This window comes from Propithecus coquereli, unplaced genomic scaffold (assembly GCF_000956105.1).
Source record: "Propithecus coquereli isolate 6110/MARCELLA unplaced genomic scaffold, Pcoq_1.0 Scaffold775, whole genome shotgun sequence".
Lineage (NCBI taxonomy): Eukaryota > Metazoa > Chordata > Mammalia > Primates > Indriidae > Propithecus > Propithecus coquereli.
The window spans coordinates 740,407-762,561 of NW_012153896.1; the positions used below are offsets into that span (position 1 = coordinate 740,407).

The following is a 22,155-nucleotide window of genomic DNA, read 5'->3' on the forward strand; positions in this document are numbered from 1 at the left end:
CAGGCAAGCACCTGGCCCCAGGTGGGCATGGGGGAGGTCACTGTCACCCCTGCAGGCCACTGGGCCTGGTCAGGCTGCACCACCACCCCCATGATGCCAAGTGCGGTGCCGAAATCAATAGGTGGCCCACCCCACAGGGCCCCCTGAGAACCCCCATCACGGAGGGCTGCGAGGAGGTCGGCGCAGGTCTAGAAACATAGTGGCTTCCCCAGCCGGTGCTCCAGAGACGCCTGCAGACATGGCCCTCAGCCCCGGGTCCTCGTTCACAGGGCCAGCCCTGTCCCATCGTGCAGAGGTGAAGCCCAGCTCGACTCGCCCCAGCTTGCTGGTGAGAGGATGACCGGGAAGGGACCAGGTCCTTGGGCGGATCTGAGCCCAGGCAGCCACCAGCTCCCCAACCCAGAGCACCCAGAGTGGGGGAGCACCTTAGCTGCCATCCCCCGACACCCTGACGGCCCAAGGGCCCGAACACACTGGGGAGTCTGAGACCCCAGCTCCAAAATTCATGCAGATTCAATGCCCTATTCCATAATACATCTGGGTGTGTTTTTATATAAAAATAACAGTTTTCCCCCAGTTCTTGCTCTAGGAAAACATGCCATGCTTGCCGTGTGGCTTTATGTACCTTCCCTTTACCCCGGCCCTGTTGGGCCCAGAGCCAAGGCCATGGGGCTGCTGAACAGACAAGCGAGGGGTAGGCAGGGCACCCCTAGTCCAGCGGGTGGAGGGCTGGGGTGTTGATCCTGCGTGGGGCCGGCTTGGGGGTTGCTGGGCCCGGAGCCCTTACCCCTCTCTGCTGCCTTCACTGGTGGAGGTAGGCGTCCAGCCAGATGTCACCAGACTTCTTCAGGGACCTGCGGGGGGGTGGATGTTAGGGATGCAGCTGCTACACTGCTAGACCCCCCATCATGATGATGAGTGTAAGTGGGGACATCCCCATTCCCTGTGGGCCCCCTTCCGCTTGGCGCAGGCAACTGCGCGGGGCCAGGTCGTGGGCTGGGAGAAGAGGCTAAGTGCTCACTAGCCGGAGTAGAACCCAGGCATGAGCCTGGGGGCCCTGTCCCTCCTTCACCCAGTTCTCCCTGTTGCCTCCTCCTGCTGGGGCTATGACCGAGGGACACACAGGACATGGAACCTGCCCACCAGGAGCCCAGGCTTGGGCAGAGGAACCAGAAATATCAACAACTCGCTGAGAAGCCCTGTGCCAGGTGCTCTAGAGGGGCTGAGCCGAAGAGCAGGGGCTCAGAGGATCAGGCTGGGATGGACGGTGAAGGACAAGCAGGAGTCTGAACACCAGTGCAGAAGGAAGGGCATCCGAGTAAAGGGAACGGCATGTGCAAAGGCACAGAGGTAGGAGACCTAGAATCTGACCTCTGTTCGCCTCCTCCAAGGCGACCGCCAGGGCTGAGCCCCATCAGCCCTCACCTGGATGGCTGCAGGGGCCTCTGCTCTATACTTTTTTCGTTCAAGTCCTGCCTTGCCAGTGTATTCCCAGTCAGGGCGCCTTTCCAAGATGTAAGCCGGGCGTGTCCCTCCTCCCGTCGGGTGCACACCAGCACGCTCCTGCCTCAGGCCTGCGCCCTTCCACGGATGCCCCTGTGGTCAGCCCTCCTCCCTGTCTCTGCTCACATGTCAGCTCCTCAATGCTGCCCACTCTATTAAAAATTGCAACCCTGGCAGCAACTTGGAGGAAAGCAGAGGCCATTATCCTAAGTGAAGTAACTCAGGGATGGAAAAATAAGTGCTGCATGTTCTCGCTTATAAGTGGGAGCTAAACTGTGGCTACGCAAGGACACACAGGGTGGTATAATGGACACTGGAAGCTCACAGGGGTGAGGAATGGAAAGGTACCTGCAGGGTACAATGTACAATATTCGGGGGATGGGTACGCCAAAAACCCAGACCGCACCTCTATACGATATATACATATAACAGAATTCAACTTGTACCCCCCTAGATCTATTAACATTTTAAAAAAGGAAAAAAATTGCAACTACCGCCCGGCCCACTCCCATCCCCTCCCCCTCCTCCACATTTAGGGTTTTTGTGGTTGTTTCGCCAAAGTGTATCTTGCATTTTTCGTAATTTACTCATTTGTTATTCTATAACAGCTGCTTGCAGAAACGCAGGGGCCTTGGCCTGTTTTGCTCACTGATTGTAGGAAAACAGCCTGCTGCGCGGCGAGTGAAACGGCCATGGTGACGAATGTCTGACCCCAGCATACCGAGGTATTGCGCAGCGAGCTCTTGAAACGATACCCACAGCACAGACAAACCCTCGTGAAAACGCTTATCTAACCTCCCCAGAGGTCATGAGTTTCCCCAAAAAGTCTGAGAGGTGACCAGCTGCACCTGTTTTACCCAAAAAGCCTGCTACACAGGGATATCTGTGGAGGGTGGGTGCGGGCATCACCGTCTCATGGCTACCTGAGACATCACTTCTGTTTCTAAGTCCCTATTACATGTTTCTTTCTGAGAAAATGAATTTGTCAGCCTCTTTCTTCGGTCTCTGAGTCCCTGGGCCTTTGGGGGTAGGTCTGCATAGACCTGTTCACCGCAGAACATGGATGTTTGTAGGACGGGGCCTGAGCCCCTGCTGGGGTCTCCACAAATCCTCACGGTGGGAATGCACGCTGGGGAAGGAGGGAGGGCACGCGCACGCACTGAGGACAGAAAGGCCTGAATGCCAGCTCTTAGGAGGGGCTCACGTGGGTGCTGGGGAGGGGGTTGACCAGGACCAGGGCAGGCGAGGGCCCTGCCCAGGGCCGCCACTGTGAGCCGAGGGGCTGGGCTGCAGCCTTACCTGATGATGTCCGCCAGCGCGGTGAGGAAGGGCTTCACCTCGTAGCTGAGGCCGTGCTTGGCACACAGTGCCTGGACCAGCGGGGCCACCCTGCGGTAGTTGTGCCTCGGCATCGTGGGGAAGAGGCTGGGGGTGGGGAGCGTGCGCTGGTACCTGAGGTTGGGGGACTACCACGGGTAGCCCCGCCCACTCCGCACCTCCCAGGCCCTGCTCACCACCTCTCCCAGGGTCCCCAGGGAGTCCAGGGCTCCTGTCTTGGCCTCCCCAGAAAAGACTAAAACGGGCCTCCTGGTCCAGCCCCTGGGCTCAGGCCTCACCCCCGACCTGTGGGGCCTCCGGGACCTGCACTCACTGGTGCTCGATCTGAAAGTTGAGGTGGCCGCTGAACCAGTCGATGAAGAACGAGGGCTCCACGTTGCAGGTGGCCGCCAGCTGCCAGGAGCCGGCGGGACACAGATGAGAGAGGCTGGCACGGAGCCCTGACCCCATGCCACACCCCCTGCGGCCCCATCAGGGCCCCGTCCATCCTTGCCAGCTGGCATCCCAGCCCGCCCCACCCCTGCCGCCCACCTGAGAGCTGGCCCAGTCCCGGTGCTTCTCGTGGCCGATCTCTTTGGGGATGTGGTTCATCTGCGTGATCCACACGAACCAGTGGCTCTCCAGGACCCTGTTGGGGAGGCTTGGGCACTACCTGTGTCCAGCTCGCCACTTAGGCACCCTGAGTGGAGGCTGGAGGGAGGCCGTTCCCCAGACAGGGGCCCCAGCTTGCTCATCTGTACAATGGGATTGTGGTACTCGCTCCCTCCCTGGTGTTTAAAGCTGAACAGGGCAAGGTCCATGGCAAGGCTGAGCCCAGGCTGGCCCTGCTCTGAGGGTGGACACCCACGGGGCCACCTGCAAGCCAGGCCGCTTCCCCCAAACCTGCCACCCCCAGGATGCTGCCACATTCATGTTTATTTGATCCCCCAACAACCCGGGGAGGCAGGACTGCTGGCCCCATTCTGCGGATGGGCAAATGGAGGCTCTGAGGTGAGAGGACTGTGGTCAGGCCACCTGTCACCTGTATGTGACCTCCCCATGCCCTGCCATTCAAATCTGGCCATACCTGACAGCAACAAAGAGGAGCAGGGCCCCAGGGACGCCGTAGAAGGGAACATAGGACAAGAAGAAGCGGGCATAGAAGCTGGCAGCCCAGAGCAAGTCCTGCAGAGGAGGGCAGAGGTGATACTGAGTGGTCTCCAGCCGGCAGGGCTCTGGGGACCTGGCAGGTGGTGAGGGGCTGGGTTCATCCACCCCTTCTGCTTGACTTGCCTTGGAGCCTGCGACAGTGCACGGGCCCTCTCTGGGTTTTCTCAGGTGGGTAAAGGGACAGGGTCCCCACCCTGCCAGCTCACGAGGCTGACCTTGGAGGTGAAGGTGCCATGCAGGGTGTGCAGGGACAGAGGCCTGGCAGGACCAGCCCAGCAATTCCCCCCCAAGGAGGACACCCCCACGGAGAACACCCACACCATGCCCCACGCACACACCCACCGTACACACGGCCATGTGCACGCTTGAGCACACATGTCCAGCCACGTGCACACTCGCTCTTCTTGTGTGCACACACACGTGAGACACACTTTTGCATGCATGTGTGCACTGTTTGCCTTCGTGGGCAGGTGCTGCCCCCCGAGGCCCCACCTCCCGCCACACAGCCGCCTGCCTGGGGTCCCGAGCAGCCACTCACCGCCCACTGCATGCACACCAGCATGTACGCCAGGTTTTCCACCTCGAAGTTCACCAGGGTGAGCAGCGGCGGGCCGACTGCGAGAAGGAGCACGACAGAGCTCAGGGGCAGGACTGGCTGCCGAGGCAGGGTGGGCAGCGGGGCGCAGGGGCTCTGTCACTCCAGGAATGCCCGTGGGATGCCAGTGCTGGTCCCATCCAGCCGAGATGACCCCACATGACCAAGGCCTGGGCCACACTCATGCCCTCCGTGTCCAGGCCTCCCCGGGCTGGCCCTGGCCCCGCCGCCTCCTGCCTCCTGCCTCCTGCCTCCCTTCCGCAGCAGGTCAGGGCCAGCCTTCAGTCCTCACTGTCTGCCCGGTAACTGCCCACACACTCCAGGGCTCCGGACCACGCTGATGTGAGGGGAAAGCCGCGGGCAGGGATGTGGCTGCATGTGGCTGGAAGGCACCCAGGCCAGGGGACCGGCCCGAGCAAAGGCGTGGTGCTGGCAGAGTGAGAGACGCCGCGGGCCGGGCGACCTGAGCAGAGCTGGGAGGACGCCCTGGAGGGGGAGGGTTATCAGGTGCACCCCTGCCACCGAGGGTGGCTGGGAGCAGTCCAGGACAGCAGGGAGGACAGGGCAGACTGGGCACGCCCCCACCCCTTGGAGGACAAATGGCCACTCACTCAGGAAGAAGTACAGGTGCTGGTGGTTGTAGGGCAAGTATCTGCGCTTCCTCTTGCCATACTGTGGAGACAGGCGCTGGCTGGGAGAGCGGCTCCCCAGGCCCTCCTCCCAGGCCACCTCAGGGTCTGGCTGGGGCCAAGGGTCGAGGGCAACAACTCTAGATGCTAGCAACCAGGCCCATCAACCCCGTCAGGCTGGGAGGTGGTGGGGGAGACCACGGGGCAGGGGCTCAGCCTGGCTAGAGTGGAGGGCTAGGTCAGGAGCTGTGCAGGCCCAGAGCGAGGGGCTTGGTCCCCCTCAGCCTCAGGCCTGGCCCCAGGGTGTCCACGTCCCCACCCACCCACCTCGACAGAAGACTCCCCCAGGAGGAAGACGGGCGCCACAGTCACGTCTGGGTCTTTGTGGAAGATGTTGGGTTTGGCGTGGTGCTGGAAGTGGCGGAAGTTCCACCAGTGGGCGGAGAAGCCCTGTGGGGGAGGAAGGGGCCCTGTGGGGGAGGGCCGGGCCATGCCCGCCACTCCGTGCCCACACACTGGAGCAGACCCGGCGCAGCACCCCCACTCAGCGCCTGGCTGCCCACCCCACCGCCACCCTCACCTTCAGCTGCCCCATCACAAACTGCTGGGCCACGTGGTTCCACCGGGACTTCCTGAAGACGGAGGCATGGCCCAGGTCGTGCTGCAGACACCAACTCTGAGCCTGGGGAGACAGGCAGGGTCAGGAGCCGCTGGGAGGGAGCCCGTGAGGGACGGGACTCCCAGTGCCTGGCTCCAGCCAGGAAGGAGGGTGCTGGCCGCCTGGGGCCCCAGCCCTGGAGCCCCCGTGGACTCTTCCAGCCTGCAGGGTACAACCACGGCTAATGCTCCATTTCAAGACCCTTGTGGGCAGGCTTTCTTTCGTAAAGACAAGGACAACTGAGTCTCAGGGAGGCGGAGGGCTTGCAAGTCTGCCATGGAGCTGGTTCTCGCCCTGTGCTTGTTTGCACAGGATTTATTAAACAAGTGACTCCTGCAACTCACTTAGAACCCAGCTCAACCCCCAGACATGCTGCGTGGGCCCTGCAACTATTCACTCATTCATCCATTCGTCCATTCACTCATTCAGTAAATATGTCCAGAGTGCTGGGCCCCATGTCTGCTGGGCGGTCTAGTGTGGCTGCAACGCGGTCCTGCGGTCACCTGGGAGACGGCCAGGATGAGGGCGGCGAGGGTGCTGGGCACCCAGCCAGGGCCCAGGAGGCGGATGAGGAGCCAGGCCAGCACCTCCATGGCCAGGATGTGGCCCAGCAGCAGAGCGAAGAAGGCGGGACTGGCCTCGAACAGCTTCATGTCCTCTGCTGCCTGGCGCAGGGCTCGGAAGTCCTCGACCAGCTGGGCCTGCCAGGGCGGAGTAGCTGGTCAGCCAGGGAAGTGAGGCCCTGTCGCCTTCAGGAGGCTCCCAGGGCTCCCCCAGCCTCAGCCCCTCCTCCTGGTGCCAGGCCCAAGGGGTGTGGCCAAAAGAGGATGGCGGGGTGAGAGCACCGAGCCTGGTGTGAATTGGGGACTGGCTGGTGGCGCAAGCCTCTCCGTCCCAAAGGTGTGGGGTGGGTGAGAAGCCAGAGCCAGGAGAGAACCCTTAGAGCCCAGCTCATCAAAGTCCTCGCTGGAGATGGAGGTGGGGGTGGCCCAGAGCAGAGAAGGGCCTCGCCTGGGGGCCGAGCAAGCACAGCCCGAGCCAGTGCTGGCTCTGGAGCCCTGGCCTCCCACAGGGCATCGCCGCAGCTTCACCTTCAGCTGCCTTCCCGGGCAGGGATGGCAAACGCAGCCCTGGCCCTGCGTTGCCATGGGGAAACGCAGATGGAGCTGCCACTGGCGATGTGGCAGTGCCCCTCAGCCTCCCAGCGCCCCCACCCGGAGCTGAGCCTCCACGAGAGGTTGCTCACGTTCTGGGCTTCATCCTGGCTGGGCTCCTCCGGGGCCAGCTCTCCAATCAGCAGGGGCTGGAGGAACTTGCGCACAAAACCAAGATCCTGGTGGAAGGCACGGAAGGCATCCTGAAGGAGAGCAGACAGTTAGGTGGACAGACAGATGGACAGCTGGAGCAGTACCCAAGAGCAGCAGGCAGAGACAGGGTGGAACTGTTTATGGCCGGACAGAAAGTCAGCAGGTTGTTCAGCAGCCAACGAAATGGGACCAGTGGGTCAGCCTTGCCCATGGTCTTTCCTGGTCCTCCCTAAGCCCTGGGTGACCTCCTTGTCACCCCTCACCAGCTGTGCTCCATCCACCTCACCCAGCACAGGGGCCCCTCCCCAAACACGGCTGAGTGGATGCAAATCTGGATTTGCAGAAAGACCTCCTGTAGGGACCGTCCCTAGGCAAAATTGGCTTAAGCCCAGAGTCAGCGAAACTGGGTGTGTGTAGGGACCATCCCTGGGCAAAATTGGCTTAAGCCCAGAGTCAGCAAAACTGGGTGTGCTCTCTTTGGTGCCAGAGGTCAGTAAGCCCTGGCACAGCCTGTTGACCAAACAGAACTATTCCTCATGACAGATAGCTTTATGACAGATAACCAAGCGCCTGGGGTCTTGCAAACAAGCCAAGGCGTGTCATTGTCCTGCATACGGTAATGAGATAAAGAAGTTAAGATGCAAGAAGTTAAGATGCAAACGTCTGCTTCCCTTAAGCAATCGTCTGGAAGGAATGAAAATGTATTTTCTTCAGGGTGCCTAAGGTAGTCACGTGCCAGGAATTAGCTGCCGGATAGAGAAAAGTATAAGAATAAAGCGACTGGTGGAATCCCCACTGCAGTCTTGTACGTCTTGTGTGTGTCTGTGTGTTTCTTTCTGTGGCCATCCCCCGTTCTGCAATCCGGGCCATGACAATTGGCGCAGCGAGCAGGGTCTGTGTCGTTCAGGATGGAGGGACCGAAGAGGCACCCCTTTGGCAACAGGTAAGCGGCAACCAACAGGGGACTCTCGGGAGAATATGGGGAATTTCCCCTCAGCAGCAGAGCGCAAATATCGAAAGTTAATTCAAGGACTTTTAAGCTCTGTGGGAGTAGAAGTAAAAGAAAGTACCTTAAGACAATTATTCGTGCTAGTACAACAACATTGTTATTGGTTTCAACGTCAGTCGCAGGTGCAGTTAAATCTCCATAGTTGGCAACAAGTTATTAAAGCTTTTCGCCATGCCCATCAGCAAGGCGAAACTATTGATTTAAAGATTTGGACCATCTGCAATGCGGTAACTCGGGCTTTACGCTTGCTGCAGACAGACTCAGAAAAGGCTTATGCAGGTGAAGAATCCGAAAAGGAACCCTTGCCATCTCGTGCCCCGTCCCCTGACGAACTGAGAGATAAGGGAGAGCCAGAGCCACCAGATGGGGACTCTGACCCTTCGGGTGAGCCGCCTACTCAGGCAGAAATACAAGAATTAATTTCCTTGCTTAAAAGCAGTAAGATGGCCGCCAGTCCTCTGCCTCCACCCTTCATTTTGGCTTATCCAGTCCGTCCCTCGGCCCCTCCGAAACCAGGGGAACGAGTTTTTCAAATTCCTTTTGCACAGCAACAACCCCCTGGACCTACGGAGGAACAACTTACTGGGACAGGGCAGTATACTACTCTGGAGGCTCAAGCAGCCCTGCGTGACCCAGCCTTGGTGTTCATAAGTTATCTACACAGGTCTTTGGACCCTTGCCTGCGGGGAAGGTTGGGCTAGTTATTGGACCCAGCAGCTGTACTGTGAAAGGAATATTTGTACATGTGGGAGTTATTGACTCAGATTATACCGGTGAAATTCAGCTTATGGTCTCTGTTTCCCATACTACTCAAGTCTTTGCAGGCACTTGTATAGCTCAGCTCTTGCTCCTACCATATGTCTCTTTTCCTACTCATAAAGCTGAACGTCAGGGAGGCTTTGGCAGCACAGGAACTAAAGTTTTTTGGGAAACTCTTATTCAAGACTCTCGACCTGTCCTCACACTTGCCATTAATGGCTGTACGTTTGAGGGGTTGGTGGATACTGAAGCCGATGTTTCTATTATTTGTCTTGCTCAATGGCCCCCTGACTGGCCCAAACTTACAGTTCCCACTGTTCTGTCTGGATTGGGGCAGGCTCAATGTGTGTTTCATAGTAAGGATCCCCCACCTATACTTCTCATAAACTTGCTATCTTTCTTGCCTTGCATTCCATCCGCCATATTACAGGCATTCCTTTTAATAGTCAAGGTCAAGCAATTATTGAACGTGACAATCACACCTTGAAACTCCAACTACAAAAACAAAAAGGGGGAGTCCCTGAGTCTCCTCAATGCCATCTATTAAGAACACTTTTTACCCTTAATTTTTTAAATCATTGGCAGAGCTAATTAATATATGGATGGGTAATATGTCATTTAATCAGTCTGCCCCTGCTGCTTTTCAGGTTAATCTCTATACTAATGTTTCTCAATCCTTGCAGGCTTGTGTGTCTTATTCGTATTTGTTGTTGCTAGGTACCATCCAATGGAATGAATCCATGGGAAATATTTCTTGTATTAATGACTGTTCTTTATATACTTGCCTTAACCGCTCTTCATGGGCTACATTTAATGCTAGTTCACAAAGCTTGTATATTTTAAGGGCCAGAACAGAGCTTTGGATTCCAGTTAATCTATCTCACCCTTGGAGCGAGTCCACTCTGATCACCACTTTTCTGAACAAAATAACTGCCTTGAGCCATCGAGCTAAGAGAGCTATCAGCCTCATAATTGCTGTTGTGGCGGGATTGATATCTATAGCTGCCACGGTTGCTACTGCAGGAGTGGCTTTACAGCAATCTGTTCAAACTGCCGACTTCATCCGTAGATGGCATGAAGACTCTCATAGGCTGTGGCAACATCAACAGGAAATTGATAGTCGCTTAAAAGGAGAAATCCTTCATTTACAAAGTACTGTCCAATGGTTGGGAGATCAAATTCAAGTTTTATCGACTCAATCATTTTTGCGTTGTGATTGGAATTCTTCCAGGTTTTGTGTCACACCTATTCCTTTTAACAGTAGTAAGCATTGGCGAGTCCTTCGCCAGCTGTTAACTGGAGGCCACAATTTGACAGCAGACCTACAGAGTCTGGAGCGAGAAATAACAATCACCTTCCATGACAATTTGCCAGAGTTTAATGAACAAGATTTCTTCCAAAGTCTAGCTAATGGGCTTGCTCAAGTTAATCCCTTAACTTCTTTTTGGGCTTTCCTTAATGGTATAGGAACTAATGTATGAATTCTATTTGTTTTCATGATTTGTTTATTTCTAGTCTACAGATGCTGGAGCTACCAAAAAATAAAGAATGATCAACGCCATCAAAATATCATGATGGTTTTTGAACATATTTGATCTCAAAATTAAACCAAAAAGGGGGAGATGTAGGGGCCGTCCCTGGGCAAAATTGGCTTAAGCCCAGAGTCAGCGAAACTGGGTGTGTATAGGGACCATCCCTGGGCAAAATTGGCTTAAGCCCAGAGTCAGCAAAACTGGGTGTGCTCTCCTTGGCGCCAGAGGTCAATAGGCCCAGGCACGGCCTGTTGACCAAACAGAACTATTCCTCATGACAGATAGCTTTATGACAGATAACCAAGCGCCTGGGGTCTTGCAAACAAGCCAAGGCATCTCATTGTCCTGCATACGGTAATGAGATAAAGAAGTTAAGATGCAAGAAGTTAAGATGCAAACGTCTGCTTCCCTTAAGCAATCGTCTGGAAGGAATGAAAATGTATTTCCTCAGGGCGCCCAAGGTAGTCACGTGCCAGGAATTAGCTGCCAGATAGAGAAAAGTATAAGAATAAAGCGACTGGTGGAATCCCCGCTGCAGTCTTGTACGTCTTGTGTGTGTCTGTGTGTTTCTTTCCGTGTCCATCCCCCGTTCTGCAATCCGGGCCGCGACACCTCCCTGAAGACTCTGATTCCTCTCACGAAAAAGTCCCACTTTTCTGAAAAGCTTTCTATAAATCATGCACATTTCTACTGCATGTAAGATAAGATTTCGGTCACAAATATTAGATTTACCTAGTTTTTACAAACACAAGCAATGGGTAGAGTGTGAGCGGGAAAACCTGTCATTGAGGGCCACTGGGCTGCCAGGGGGAAAAGAATCAGCCAAGGGCCACATACACGGAGTTCTTGGAGGTTTGCAAAGAATATACTCGAACGATTGAACTCATTTCATTTACAAAGCAAGAGCAAAAAATATATTTTTTTCAAAAAAAGTAAATAAAACAATCTACTATTCCTGTGATTCTCTGTAATAGCTGGGGTGGGCACAGTGCAGAAGGAAGGAAGAGAAAAGAAAGAGGGAAGGGGAACAAAGAGATGAGGAGAAAGATAAGAGCTCGGCCAGCCTGAGCAAGAGTGAGACCCCGTCTCTACCAAAAATAGAAAGAAATTAATTGGACAGCTAAAAATATATAGAAAAAAAAATTAGCTGGGCATGGTGGCGCATGCCTCTAGTCCCAGCTACTTGGAAGACTGAGGCAGTAGGATTGCTTGAGCTCAGGAGTTTGAGGTTGCTGTGAGCTAGGCTAACGCCACGGCACTCACTCTAGCCCAGGCAACAAAGTGAGACTCTGTCTCAAAAACAAAAAAAAAAAAAGAAAGAAAGATAAGCGCTCGGGAAAGAGACAGTAAGGAAGTGGCCAGGGCAATGCTGACGTGTTCAGTACACTTGAACTTCGCACCTGGGCTCACTTAGCCTTCCTGATTTGCCTGTGGTCTTGGGATTGCAATCAGCTCATTAATTGTTCACAGCTCTTCGATGATTTTTTTATCCTTGCACTTCTGGAGGCTCTCTCTGGGCTGTCGCTCCATAAATTAATATTACCATATTAGGGACAGAAATGGTCTCAGGAGTTTTGCAGGGCTTTGCCCTAAAGGAATATGTGAACGTGTTAATTTGCATATCAAAAGCTGCTCCACCTCAGGAGGGCATCTCAAAGGTCAGTAGCAGCTGCTTTCCAAAGTGACGCTGTGGTCTCAAACCCAGTGGTTCTTGCCTGCTTTGAAGGACAAAGCAAGGTCTTCAAGGAGCCACAGGATGAGAGCTGATCAAAGAATGCCCGCTGGATGGATAGACACCTGTGGCTAAAAGCAATTAGCCCAAGGGACAGTTCCTGCTTAAATTCCCAGCCACCTGTCTCTATACACAATAACTAGATAAAGAAATATGGAGCCACTATATCTCTGTTTAACCCTTCTGTTAAGTGATAAGTTTATCTTAGAACTTAGAAGTTTGTCCTTGAAAGATTTTGTAACCATTTGTTCACATAGATAGAGTTAGCTAAGGGATCTATAGAAGCCTTTTGAAATACTTTTAACATAAAATGAACTACCTGTCATTATGTAAATCTGTTATCCCTGGCAACCGATCACTGTACTTATAAATACCCACGTGAAACTTCACTCGTGGCCTTACAATTCACGGAGATATTCGTAAGGACCCCTGAGTACCCCTGCTTTGCCTTTTATCTTTATAAATCTATAAAACTATACCTTCATCTCTGCATATTCTTTTATTTCTATTGTTTTCCATTTTCTATTATTTTCTTATCCTTTGCGACAACCCCTACCTAAGGGACCCGATTTTTTGCTGGAAGAGTAGCTAACTCCCTGCACTGGGCCAGCCACAGCCTTGAAGCAGCCCGAACTGCAGAAGCAGTGTGACTGGGTAGTGTCATCCCCATGGGCCTGGGGAAGGTGACTGAGGGGCCTCGAGCTGTGAGAGGAAACACCTTTGAAGAAGGCTGAACGAGAACAGGGGCCTCCTATTTTCCTCCTGCTAATGAGCCTACCAGCTGCTGTACCTAACACAGAAATGACAGTGGGGCCCTGAGGTCACCTCCAGGGCATCCACGCAAGGGGGGGAGGGAAGGAAGTACCTCAGGCCCCTCCAGCCTCCATTTAGAGGCCACACCTGCAGGAGCCACCTTACGGGTGCCCTTGCCTGTTTCCTGCTCCTATTGCTCCAGGGCGGCCTGGGGACTAGGGGGCTGGGAGGGTGCACCTTCTAGAACCTGAGCTGACCTGGCCCCCTGGACCTCATTATAGGGGAGGGGGCTGCATAGGCGCAGACCTCACCCCCTTTAGAGCTGAACCTTAAAGAAAGGACAGCAAAACTGCTAGAGAAAGGGGATGGTGCTGGCAGGCTGCCAGGCAGGAACAGTGTTGGGGCTCTACGACCCCACTCAGTGTGTGGTTGTTTTTTTTTTTTTTTAACGAGACAGGATTTTGCTATGTTGCCCAGGCCAGCCTCAAACTCCTGGGCTCAAGTGAGCCCGCCTCAGCCTCAGGAGTAGCTGGGACTACAGACATGTGTGAGGAGTGTGACCCTGAGCTAGTCCATTCTCCTCCCGGGGCCTCAGTTTCCAGGGCAAATCAAGGCAGCGAGACTTCAGGGCCCTACTGGTTCAGGACTGCTGAACGTTAACTCTTCTTTTTAAATGGTGATTTTTTTTAAATTATTTTAAGTTATGATCACACATCATTTTCAAATTTGTGTATATCTCTTCTACTTTCATCCTTCTAATGAGTTGGTAAAAGCACCATTACCCATCACACATATACAGAAGCTCTACAGATTTCTGTGTTTCTGAAGAGCCCTTTAAAGACACTCCTAAATGATAACCTAGTGTGACTTAGGTAGCAAAGAATGCAAAAGTTTAATTTGCTATTTCTTGTCACATTGACTTTTAAAAGCATTTAACCTTCTAGACTGTCTATAAAACGTGACAAGTGTTAAATATTCTTTATTTGATATTACACATAAACCACACTAAAATGCCTTTCAATAAACAAAAGGCAGCATTTTAGTAACGCAGGGAAATTAGATTGGCATAGCGAAGACCAAGAATATAAAGTAGACATTGCTATCTTATCTCCACCAGCCCTCGCCTTTTACAGGCTAATGAACACAAATTAAAACACCGGTGGGTCTTGCTTGGTTCCAACACAGTGACGGGATTTCCCTAGTACTTAAACACATTCACATAACCAGTTATACAAATCTCAACATAAAACCAATCTTCAGTAGGTTTTGAGGTGGCAATTTACCATCTTCGTGAAAAGTTGAACATTACTAATTAAATCCAATCATATCTTTAGAAGGAGAAACCAGTGATAGCATTTACTGAATTGGGATTGCTATCAAAATTCAAAAAACCGAATTAACCTTAATTAACCACAATTAAGCCAGTCTTAGCAAAATCAGTACTGTCCAACGAAAATACTCCGTCACTCTTTCATGATCTCAATTCTGGTGTATGAGGCCAATTAAATTATGGGACACATAAAAAAAGTCATGAGATATTTCTGTTTTGTAATAAATAAGGCAATGGCCAATTATTACTCATTAGTAGCTTTTTTGAGACACGCTACCAAGTCTGCCCATTCTGCCTTCTTCTTAATGCAGCAAAGATCATTTTTGTTCCAGGGAGGTACGTCTTGGGAGTCTCCAAATACTGCATCAGTGTATCCTCTCCCCAGGTGATGCCTTGTTCTTACTGGGGTCTGTGTAAGAGAATCCAGAGGCCTGACCTGTCTTCCGCCCAAAGAGGCCATGGAGATTTGGCCCGGTCTTGCCTCCCTCTCCCAGGGCGTGGCCCTGGGCACACTTCTGAAGATCTTCCCTTTCCCAACATCACCCATACTGAATTCTCTCTTTGGTTGCTGACAGTACAAAGGGCCCCGGTCGGAAGCCGGACGTCCCCCTCTCTAAGCATTAACTCTTTTTTATTTTAAATGTTTTTTAATTGTAGTAAAATATACATAAAATACACTACTTTAATCATTTTTAGGTACGTGTACAGTTCAGTGGCATTAAGTACATTCACAATGTTGTGCAACCGCCACCACCATCCATCTCCAGAAGTTTCGCATCTGCCTGGCTGAAACTCTGACCCTATAAAACACTAACTTCCCAGTCCCTCTTCCCCCAGCCCCGGCAACCACCATTCTGCTTTCTGTCTCTGTGAATCTGACTGCTCTGGGAATCGCCTATAGAAGGAATCGTGTAACATTGTCCTTTTGTGTCTGACTTGTTTCACTTGGCATAGCGTCCTCAATGGTCATCCATGTTGTAGCGTGTGACAGAATGTCCCTGCTCCCTTGGCAGCACATGGAGCCCAGGCGCTGTGCAAGGGCACAGCAAGGAGTGTCTTACACATGCGCACACGCCTACAGACACACCCACCAACCACCGCAGCAAGCAAGACCCAGACACTCAGAAACATGCCCACGGTCACAGCCCACGGGAACACGCAGCCAGATACAGCCTTGCACAGACGGCGCACACACGGACGCACATGGCAGAACACGCACACTGTGGCTACGGCCCCAGGATCTCCTCTCTAGCCCTTCCTTCTCCTGTCCCCCGTGTCTGTTCTGGGGCCCCCCTCGAGCTGAGGATCTCGGGGAGCAGGTCGGCTCCCCGACTCCTGTCCCTTGGTCCTGAGTCACCCGGGCCAGCCTGTAGAGGCACTGAGCGGAGAGGACAGAGCCATCCCTCAAAAGTCTGCCAGCCAGGTCTATCCCTTAGAGCGATAAGGGAGTTGTGAAAGCGCCCACCCAGCCTGGGGGAGGGACAGGCAGGGCAGGCACCACAGAGCCAGGGTCACATGACCTAGACCTCTCTGAGCCTCTGCTCAAGGACCCAGGGCCCAGGCAGAAGTTAAGGCTCAGAGAGGTTAAGCCACTTCCTCCAGGTCACACAGCTCCATCTGCCTGAGGTTGGATCAGAACTTGAGTCTGACTGTAAAGCTGTGCTTGTGGCCACTCAGCAGTCGCCCCAGGGTGTCCATTCTTGGGCCGTAGGGGAGGCAGTGGGCCTCCAGGTGGGGCAGGGGGGTCCCCGCCATGAGGCTGGCCATCATTCCAAGTAGCCAAAGACCAGCTGCAGGAAGCCTGGGCTGTGGGGGCAGGAAGGGGGTTCCTGAGCTACACCAAATGAGTCTCAGGGCACTACAGGGAACTCACCCACCCTCACCCACCCCTGGTGCACCTGGAAGCACCCTCCCAGGCGTATGCGTGCCAAGTCCTGTGAGCCCCGATCCCCAGCCGAGCGAGTCGAAGGTGGCACTGAAGATCTCTCGTCGGTTCTCGGAGCAGGGCTGGCATCCCCAAACATAAGCTCCTGGTGGCAGCGACAGACTCTGTTCTCCGAGGCTGACACACAGCAAGTGCTCAGTAGTAGATGTGACTAAGTGGACAAGAGCCAGCCTTCCACAGCGCCCGAGGCAGGGGTGCGAACCATCTGCTGGTGATGAAGTGCAGGTTCAGGGGGCAAGGACACCTGCCCAGGTTACAGAGTGGGTAGTGGCAGAGCTGGGATTTGAACCCAGGTCTGTGTCCTGAGGGATTCACACTCCCCCAGGACACAGAGACAGCCCAGCCCTGCCTTGGTCCCTGCAAACCTAGGAGTGGCTCGGCTGGCCATCAGAGCCCCGCCCCTTGCCCCCAGCCCCACCATGAAGTCCACACAGCAGCTGGTTGGGGGAGGCTGCTCTGGAGCCAGCCTGCCCAGGACAGGACCTGCGCCGCCGCCACTCAGGAGCCGGGAGCTCCAGCGGAGACCGCGCCCTTCTCCACTCTGTATTTTCTCGTCAGTAAAACAGGAGCTGCCCACCACAAATGCCCATCTCGTGGGGCGGCTGGAGCCAGTGTGGGTAAAGCACTTAGAAGGGGCCTGGTGTCCAGCAAGGGCACCGCAGGCCGGCTGTCATCTGACGCCCGCGGTCCTGATGTGCGCGTTCTCCTGAAAGCCCACTGGCGACGGGTGCCTGCCAGGAGGGGCTGGCAGGTGTGGGTGGGGCAGGAGGGAGGAGATGCTGCTGCGGCTCGCCAAGCCCTGGCCAAGCTCGGGCGTGGGGAACAGGAGGGGCTGGCAGCCTCCTTCCACCCCAGACACACAGCGGGGGAGGGAGAGATTTTGGTCACTCCCCAAAGAAGTGGGAATGTTCCCGATCAGTCAAGAAGTGGGTGGAGCAGGGAACGGGGCAGGGCTGCTGGGGGCTCAGGTGGTCTGGATCTGTCCTTGCTGCCTCCTAGTGCCTTTGCTGGAGATGTCCTCATATGCCTCAGAGGACACCCCCAGGACGTTCCTGCCTCTCTCCTACCAGGTGGGTAGATGAAGCAGGGGCCCATACCCAGCTCAGACGCTCCTTCCCATTCCTCTGCCTGGCACCCCTCATAGGAGGCCAGCAGGGAAGCACTATTGGTACCCATTTTATAGATGAGGAAACCGAGGCACAAATTAGCCCAGCTCTGAACATGGCACATCCAACTCTGGCCTGTGTAGCAGAACCCAGGTCAAGGGTAGTTGCCCCCAGGAAGCCACCCCTGTCCCCCAGCACCTCGATGTCCCAGTGAAGGGTGGTTCCACCACCGGAGCCCTGCTGTTCCATGAGAAACCCACAGCAGCCCAGGCACCCTCAGGAAGAAGGAGGAATGCTGCCTTACAGCATGCTGAGGTCCTGTGGGTGCCAGATGATACCAACTCCTTCCCCAGGGAGGGGGCAAGGCACTGAAGCCTCTCTGGGGAAGGGGTCTGGCTGGGTGGGAACATTGCAGAAAATGCTTACTGGGCCCATAGTGGTCCCATTTCATAGGCAGCAAGACTATCAAGACAGCCCCACCCGTACTCTTCCTCAGATCTGCCCAGTACTGCCCCTCCCCAGCTCCCACCCAGACATGAACCCCATCCCCCAAGCCCCAGGATGAAGGCCTTTCTAAGAACATCCCATTACATCACCCAGTTTTAGGCTGGGCACAGTGGCTCACACCTGTAATCCTACCATTTCAGGAGGCTGAAGCGGGAGGATCGCTTGAGGCCAGGAGTTTGAGACCAGCCTGAGCAAAAGAAAGACTTACAAAAAATATTTTTCTACAAAAAATAGAAAAATTAGCCGGGTGTGGTCAGGCATGCCTATAGTCTCAGCTAGTTGGGAGGAGGATCACTTGAGCCCAGGAGTTTGAGGCTGCAGTGAGCTATGATGAGCCTCTGCACCCTAGCCTGGGTAAGAGCGAAACCTTGTCTCCAAAAAATAAAACAACAAAACAAAACAAAACAAAAATTGCCCATTTTCAGCTTCAGTCTTCTCATCTGCAAAATGGGCTTACGATAGGACCCGCTTTACAAGGTTGTTAGGAGAATTAGTTACCACGTCTAAAACCCTCAGAATAGTGCCTGGTCAATAACCATTGGCTGCAATTACTACGGTGCAGCCTCTAGTGCGGCACCAACACCTCCAGCTCAGGTCACCTAGAGGAAGGGCTCAGAAGGTCTGTTGGATCTTGGATCTTCCCATAGCTTTTAGGATTTCAGCCCAAAGGGCACCAGAGCTGCTGGGAAACCTCTCAGCCTCCCCAAGGAGCTGCGGGCCATGGGTTCACCACTCCATGGGTACAGGGCTTTGCTGTCCACAGGAACCAGGCACCCAGCACCATCCCGCAGCGCACCCAGGATGAATGCATTCTTATCCCCATTATGCTACAGGGGAAACTGAGACCCACTAGGGAAAGTACGTGTCCAAGGTCCTAGAGGGAGGCCACACCAGCTCCCTCTCTAGAGACAACACGGAGCTAAATCCTAACGGCTCCCACCGGTGTGCCTGTGTCCATGGCATCTCTTCCCCAGGACCCAGTTAAATGGTAACCTCTTCTAAGTGGCCTCTCCTGGGGGAGGCAGGCCCCCATCGTCCCCTCTCTTACCCCCTACTCTTCTCCTGGGAGGCTCTGCCTTTGCTCTCTCCAAGAGGGATCCCTGTAAGTGTCCACCCTGGCTCTGCCCTCCTCCCCAGAATGCAGCCAAAGTCCTCGATAGGGTACAGACATCCAGCGGAAACCAGCCCCTCTCCCCACTGCTCTCGACGGCAGCCACCTCTGGCCTTTGCTGTCGCTGGCCCCTCTGCCAGGAACTCCCTCCCTGCAGGTGCGTTGTCCAGGTTCAGAGGTTAGAACAGCGGGCGACACATGGGGGATGCTCGCCGACGGATTTAGTGAGTCGATGATTGAAGAATGAATGAATGAATGAGTGAGTGAAATAAACAGCTAGGCGCTGTGTAGCACGTGGTTAAAAGCATGGCTATGGACTCAAACCCCAGAACTACCACTCAGCTTCAAGGCCCTTTGCATCTGTGAGTCTCAATTTTCTCATTTGTAAAGTGGGAATAACAATGACAGTACGGGCCTCGCAGAGGCATCTTGAGGATTAAAGGGAGAGTATCAGTGTATCCAGCACTGAACTCAGCCTGGCACAGAGCAGGCGCTCAGTGCGTGTGCCTCGTGTACTCGTGACTGGTCGGCTGGGCCTCGCCCCTCCCCGGCCACTAGTCTCAGGCTGCCTATGACACTTAGACAAACCTGGCCCAGGGCCCAGATCGCTCTCCCTAGGGTACCTGGCTTTCTGTCCCAGGATGGCCACGGGCTGACTTCACGGCACAGAAACTCTGGGAATTTCCTGGCAGGAAGGCGTGTCTTGCCTGGACATAGAACAGCTGACGGGCAGCCAGGCTGGTGAGAGGTGCTGCTGGAGTCGGCCCTGCAAGATGGCTGCCACCCGACCTGAGCCCCAAGGCTTGGGATGGGGCGCCTGAGGTCGGGACTCAGAGCACAAAGGGCGTTGGGCAGGACCAATCCCTGGTGTGCCCTGTGGACCCATCGTGAACAGAGACTGGGGTTGCCTACCTCAGCCATCTCACAGCCCCCTTTGGCCTGAATAGACCAGGTATTTCTGGCAGCTCCAGCCCAGTGTTTGGGGTTTTTGAGGGAGCTAAGAGATGGCCTAGAACAGCCCCTTCCTATTATAGACAGGAATGTAACCAGATAAGGCTACCCAGCAAACGGGGAGCCATGCAGGGCTGTCCCACTGCACTCCACAGTTTGTAGGGCACACTCACACTTAGGAGCCAGCAACATTTACTGAACACAAACTAGTACGTGGTGGCCCTGGGACCGTGGAGTTAAGAAGGCACAGTTCTGTCCTTGGCCAGCTCCCTGTCTGGCCCAGCTCTCCCCACTTTACAGAGGAGGAAACTGAGGCTCAGAGGAGTGACATACCTGGTTCAAGGTGGCTCACAGCCTCCAGTGGCAGAGCCAGGACCCAGCCCCAGGTGGCAGAGAGTTGTTTTTTTTTTTTCCCCCAACAGATCTTATTGGCCACAGATCAATGAGAAAACTGCCAGGTAGAGGTGTCAGAGTCTCAAGCTAAATGTAAGTCAGGAATTCCACAAGCGAGGGCCCCCAGCATCAGCCTGGCACCAAACAGGAAAGAGCCATGAGTAAAAGCTCTCTGTGGTCCTCCCCCTCACCTGCCCCCATCCTGTCCTACAGGTTGAAAAGGCCAGAGCAGGCACCCATGAGATCCTCGAAGGGAGGCCAGGGCTCAGCCAGGCTGAGGCAGAGGAGCTGTGCACCTCATCCAACCCACCATGCCCTGGCAGAAAGGCAGACACGCACATCCACACTCACCCGTGCACGCAGCGCCCACACGCCAGGCGCCTGCATGCTCACATAATCACTGGCCCACAGGCTGAGTCAACCTGGCTATGCTGCCCCCTCGGGCCAGTGCCCAGCCCCTCAGAGAGGATTTCTCTCAGTTTTTAGAATTTCAGGAGAAGTCTCACCCTAACTCCTCTGCTTGCTGGGGTTAAGGGTGGAAGACAGACTGCCCAACCTGTGGGAGGAGGCAGTGGGCAGAGAACAGGTGGCCCTGGCAACAAGAAGGGTGACAGTCGTGGGACAGGACAGAATCTCCTCTGCTGCCTGAAGTTCCACCGTTAGGGATTCATCCCCTCAGGTCTTGAAGACATTCCTGGTACCTAGTGTGGCCAACCTAGAAATTTGACGGTCAAGGACAGAGCACCGTGGCCCTATTCTCCAGGTGGGGGACTGAGCAAAAGGGGCTGATAAGTCTGTTCCAAGAGGCTGCTCCACCACTGGGCTCCCATCAGACAGTCCTATGGGGCTGGGCCATATCCCGCCTTGTCTAGACCGGCTGGGAAGGGGAAGTCGGGGTCCCCAGAGGCCAGCCTATTCCTGGGGTGACTGTGCTTTCCAAGGAGGCCCACCCAGCCTGGCTGGCAAAGTCCTCCCACGTGCAGCTGCTAGCCCAGGAGAGGTGAGTCACTCACTGCCCCTCAGAGCCATTTACAGCAACTCTTGGGAAAGCCACAGACCATCCGGCTCTGCCCAGCCCCCAGCCTCTGATAGCACATCCTTGTCAATCCCTGGGGACCCTGCCCTGCCCCTAGCACCCAGCAAGCACCCCGCATGAGTGACCTGGTCTGAGGAACCTCAGAGTGACAGGGAGGGCCCTCGCCTAGGGCAGGCTCTGTCCAGCAAGACACGCCCACCTCTGAGAGCCCCTTCCTCCCCCACAGACCTGCTCTGGAGACAGCCTGCCAGTCCTCCATGCAGGGAGGTGGCCTCCCTACCCCACCATGCCAGCCCCTAGCTAGTCTGTCCCAACTCTGGGTCCCGGACGTGGAGGTCAAAGGTCAGAAGGAAGGAAGGATGCTAAAGTCCCGCAGGTGGAGGGCGGTGCTCACGGCCCAGGCCCCGGCGGACGCCAGGCTCCACCCCGCCGATGGTGTCTTCCTTACCGTGGCGTCCTCAGCGCCGTGGTGGCCGATGAGCCGGCTGCCCCCCGGGTGCCGCTGCGCCCAGCGGCTGATGTCGTAGACGCGACGCTCGATGACCAGCCACTTGTCGCCAGGCAGGTCGTGCCGGCGGATCTGCTCCCAGCGGAAGGTGGGCAGCGGCGCCCCGGGCCGCACGGGCCCCTCCCGCGGCCCCCGCCCCCCTCCGGACTCCCCGACGCCACTCATGGTTGCGCGCGTAAGTCCTGGGGATCCCGGGACGTTCCCAAGGCCCGATCGAGACACCGAGGAAAGCGAGGTGGCGTCCCCGGGGTCCCCGCCGCTCCCGGCCCCGCCCTGCCGCTGCGGCCGCCGTACGAGCGTGCGC

The 22,155-nt window shown here is 55.1% G+C and overlaps 1 protein-coding gene and 1 pseudogene across 2 annotated transcripts; both read right to left on the reverse strand.

The window, feature by feature from the left end:
• Positions 1-538: 538 nt before the first annotated feature.
• Positions 539-22,148, reverse strand: FADS3 (fatty acid desaturase 3). 2 transcript variants are annotated; one of them, XM_012662720.1, is made up of 12 exons: positions 21,792-22,148; positions 7,119-7,229; positions 6,376-6,573; positions 5,795-5,896; positions 5,542-5,664; positions 5,197-5,257; positions 4,529-4,605; positions 3,908-4,005; positions 3,373-3,469; positions 3,155-3,234; positions 2,803-2,928; positions 539-854 (listed from the first exon to the last, which is right to left on the reverse strand). In XM_012662720.1, the coding sequence occupies exons 1-12, from the start codon at positions 22,014-22,016 to the stop codon at positions 803-805; spliced, it is 1,350 nt and encodes a 449-aa protein (XP_012518174.1). In that variant the 5' UTR covers positions 22,017-22,148; the 3' UTR covers positions 539-802. The 2 variants fall into 2 exon arrangements, with proteins under 2 accessions (XP_012518174.1, XP_012518175.1); XM_012662721.1 differs by having other exon boundaries at positions 3,155-3,165; positions 21,792-22,132.
• On the reverse strand, positions 14,539-14,841 carry LOC105825056 (annotated as a pseudogene).
• Positions 22,149-22,155: the final 7 nt, after the last annotated feature.

Excerpts from the sequence above, each read along its gene's own strand:
- FADS3 (XM_012662720.1), bottom strand. The coding sequence starts at position 22,016 with ATGAGTGGCGTCGGGGAGTCCGGAGGGGGGCGGGGGCCGCGGGAGGGG. Across the intron at positions 5,897-6,375 it reads TCATCCTGGCCGTCTCCCAG|GCTCAGAGTTGGTGTCTGCA; the intron begins GTGACCGCAGGA and ends CTGTCTCCCCAG. Across the intron at positions 2,929-3,154 it reads AACTTTCAGATCGAGCACCA|CCTCTTCCCCACGATGCCGA; the intron begins GTGAGTGCAGGT and ends CCCCACCCCCAG.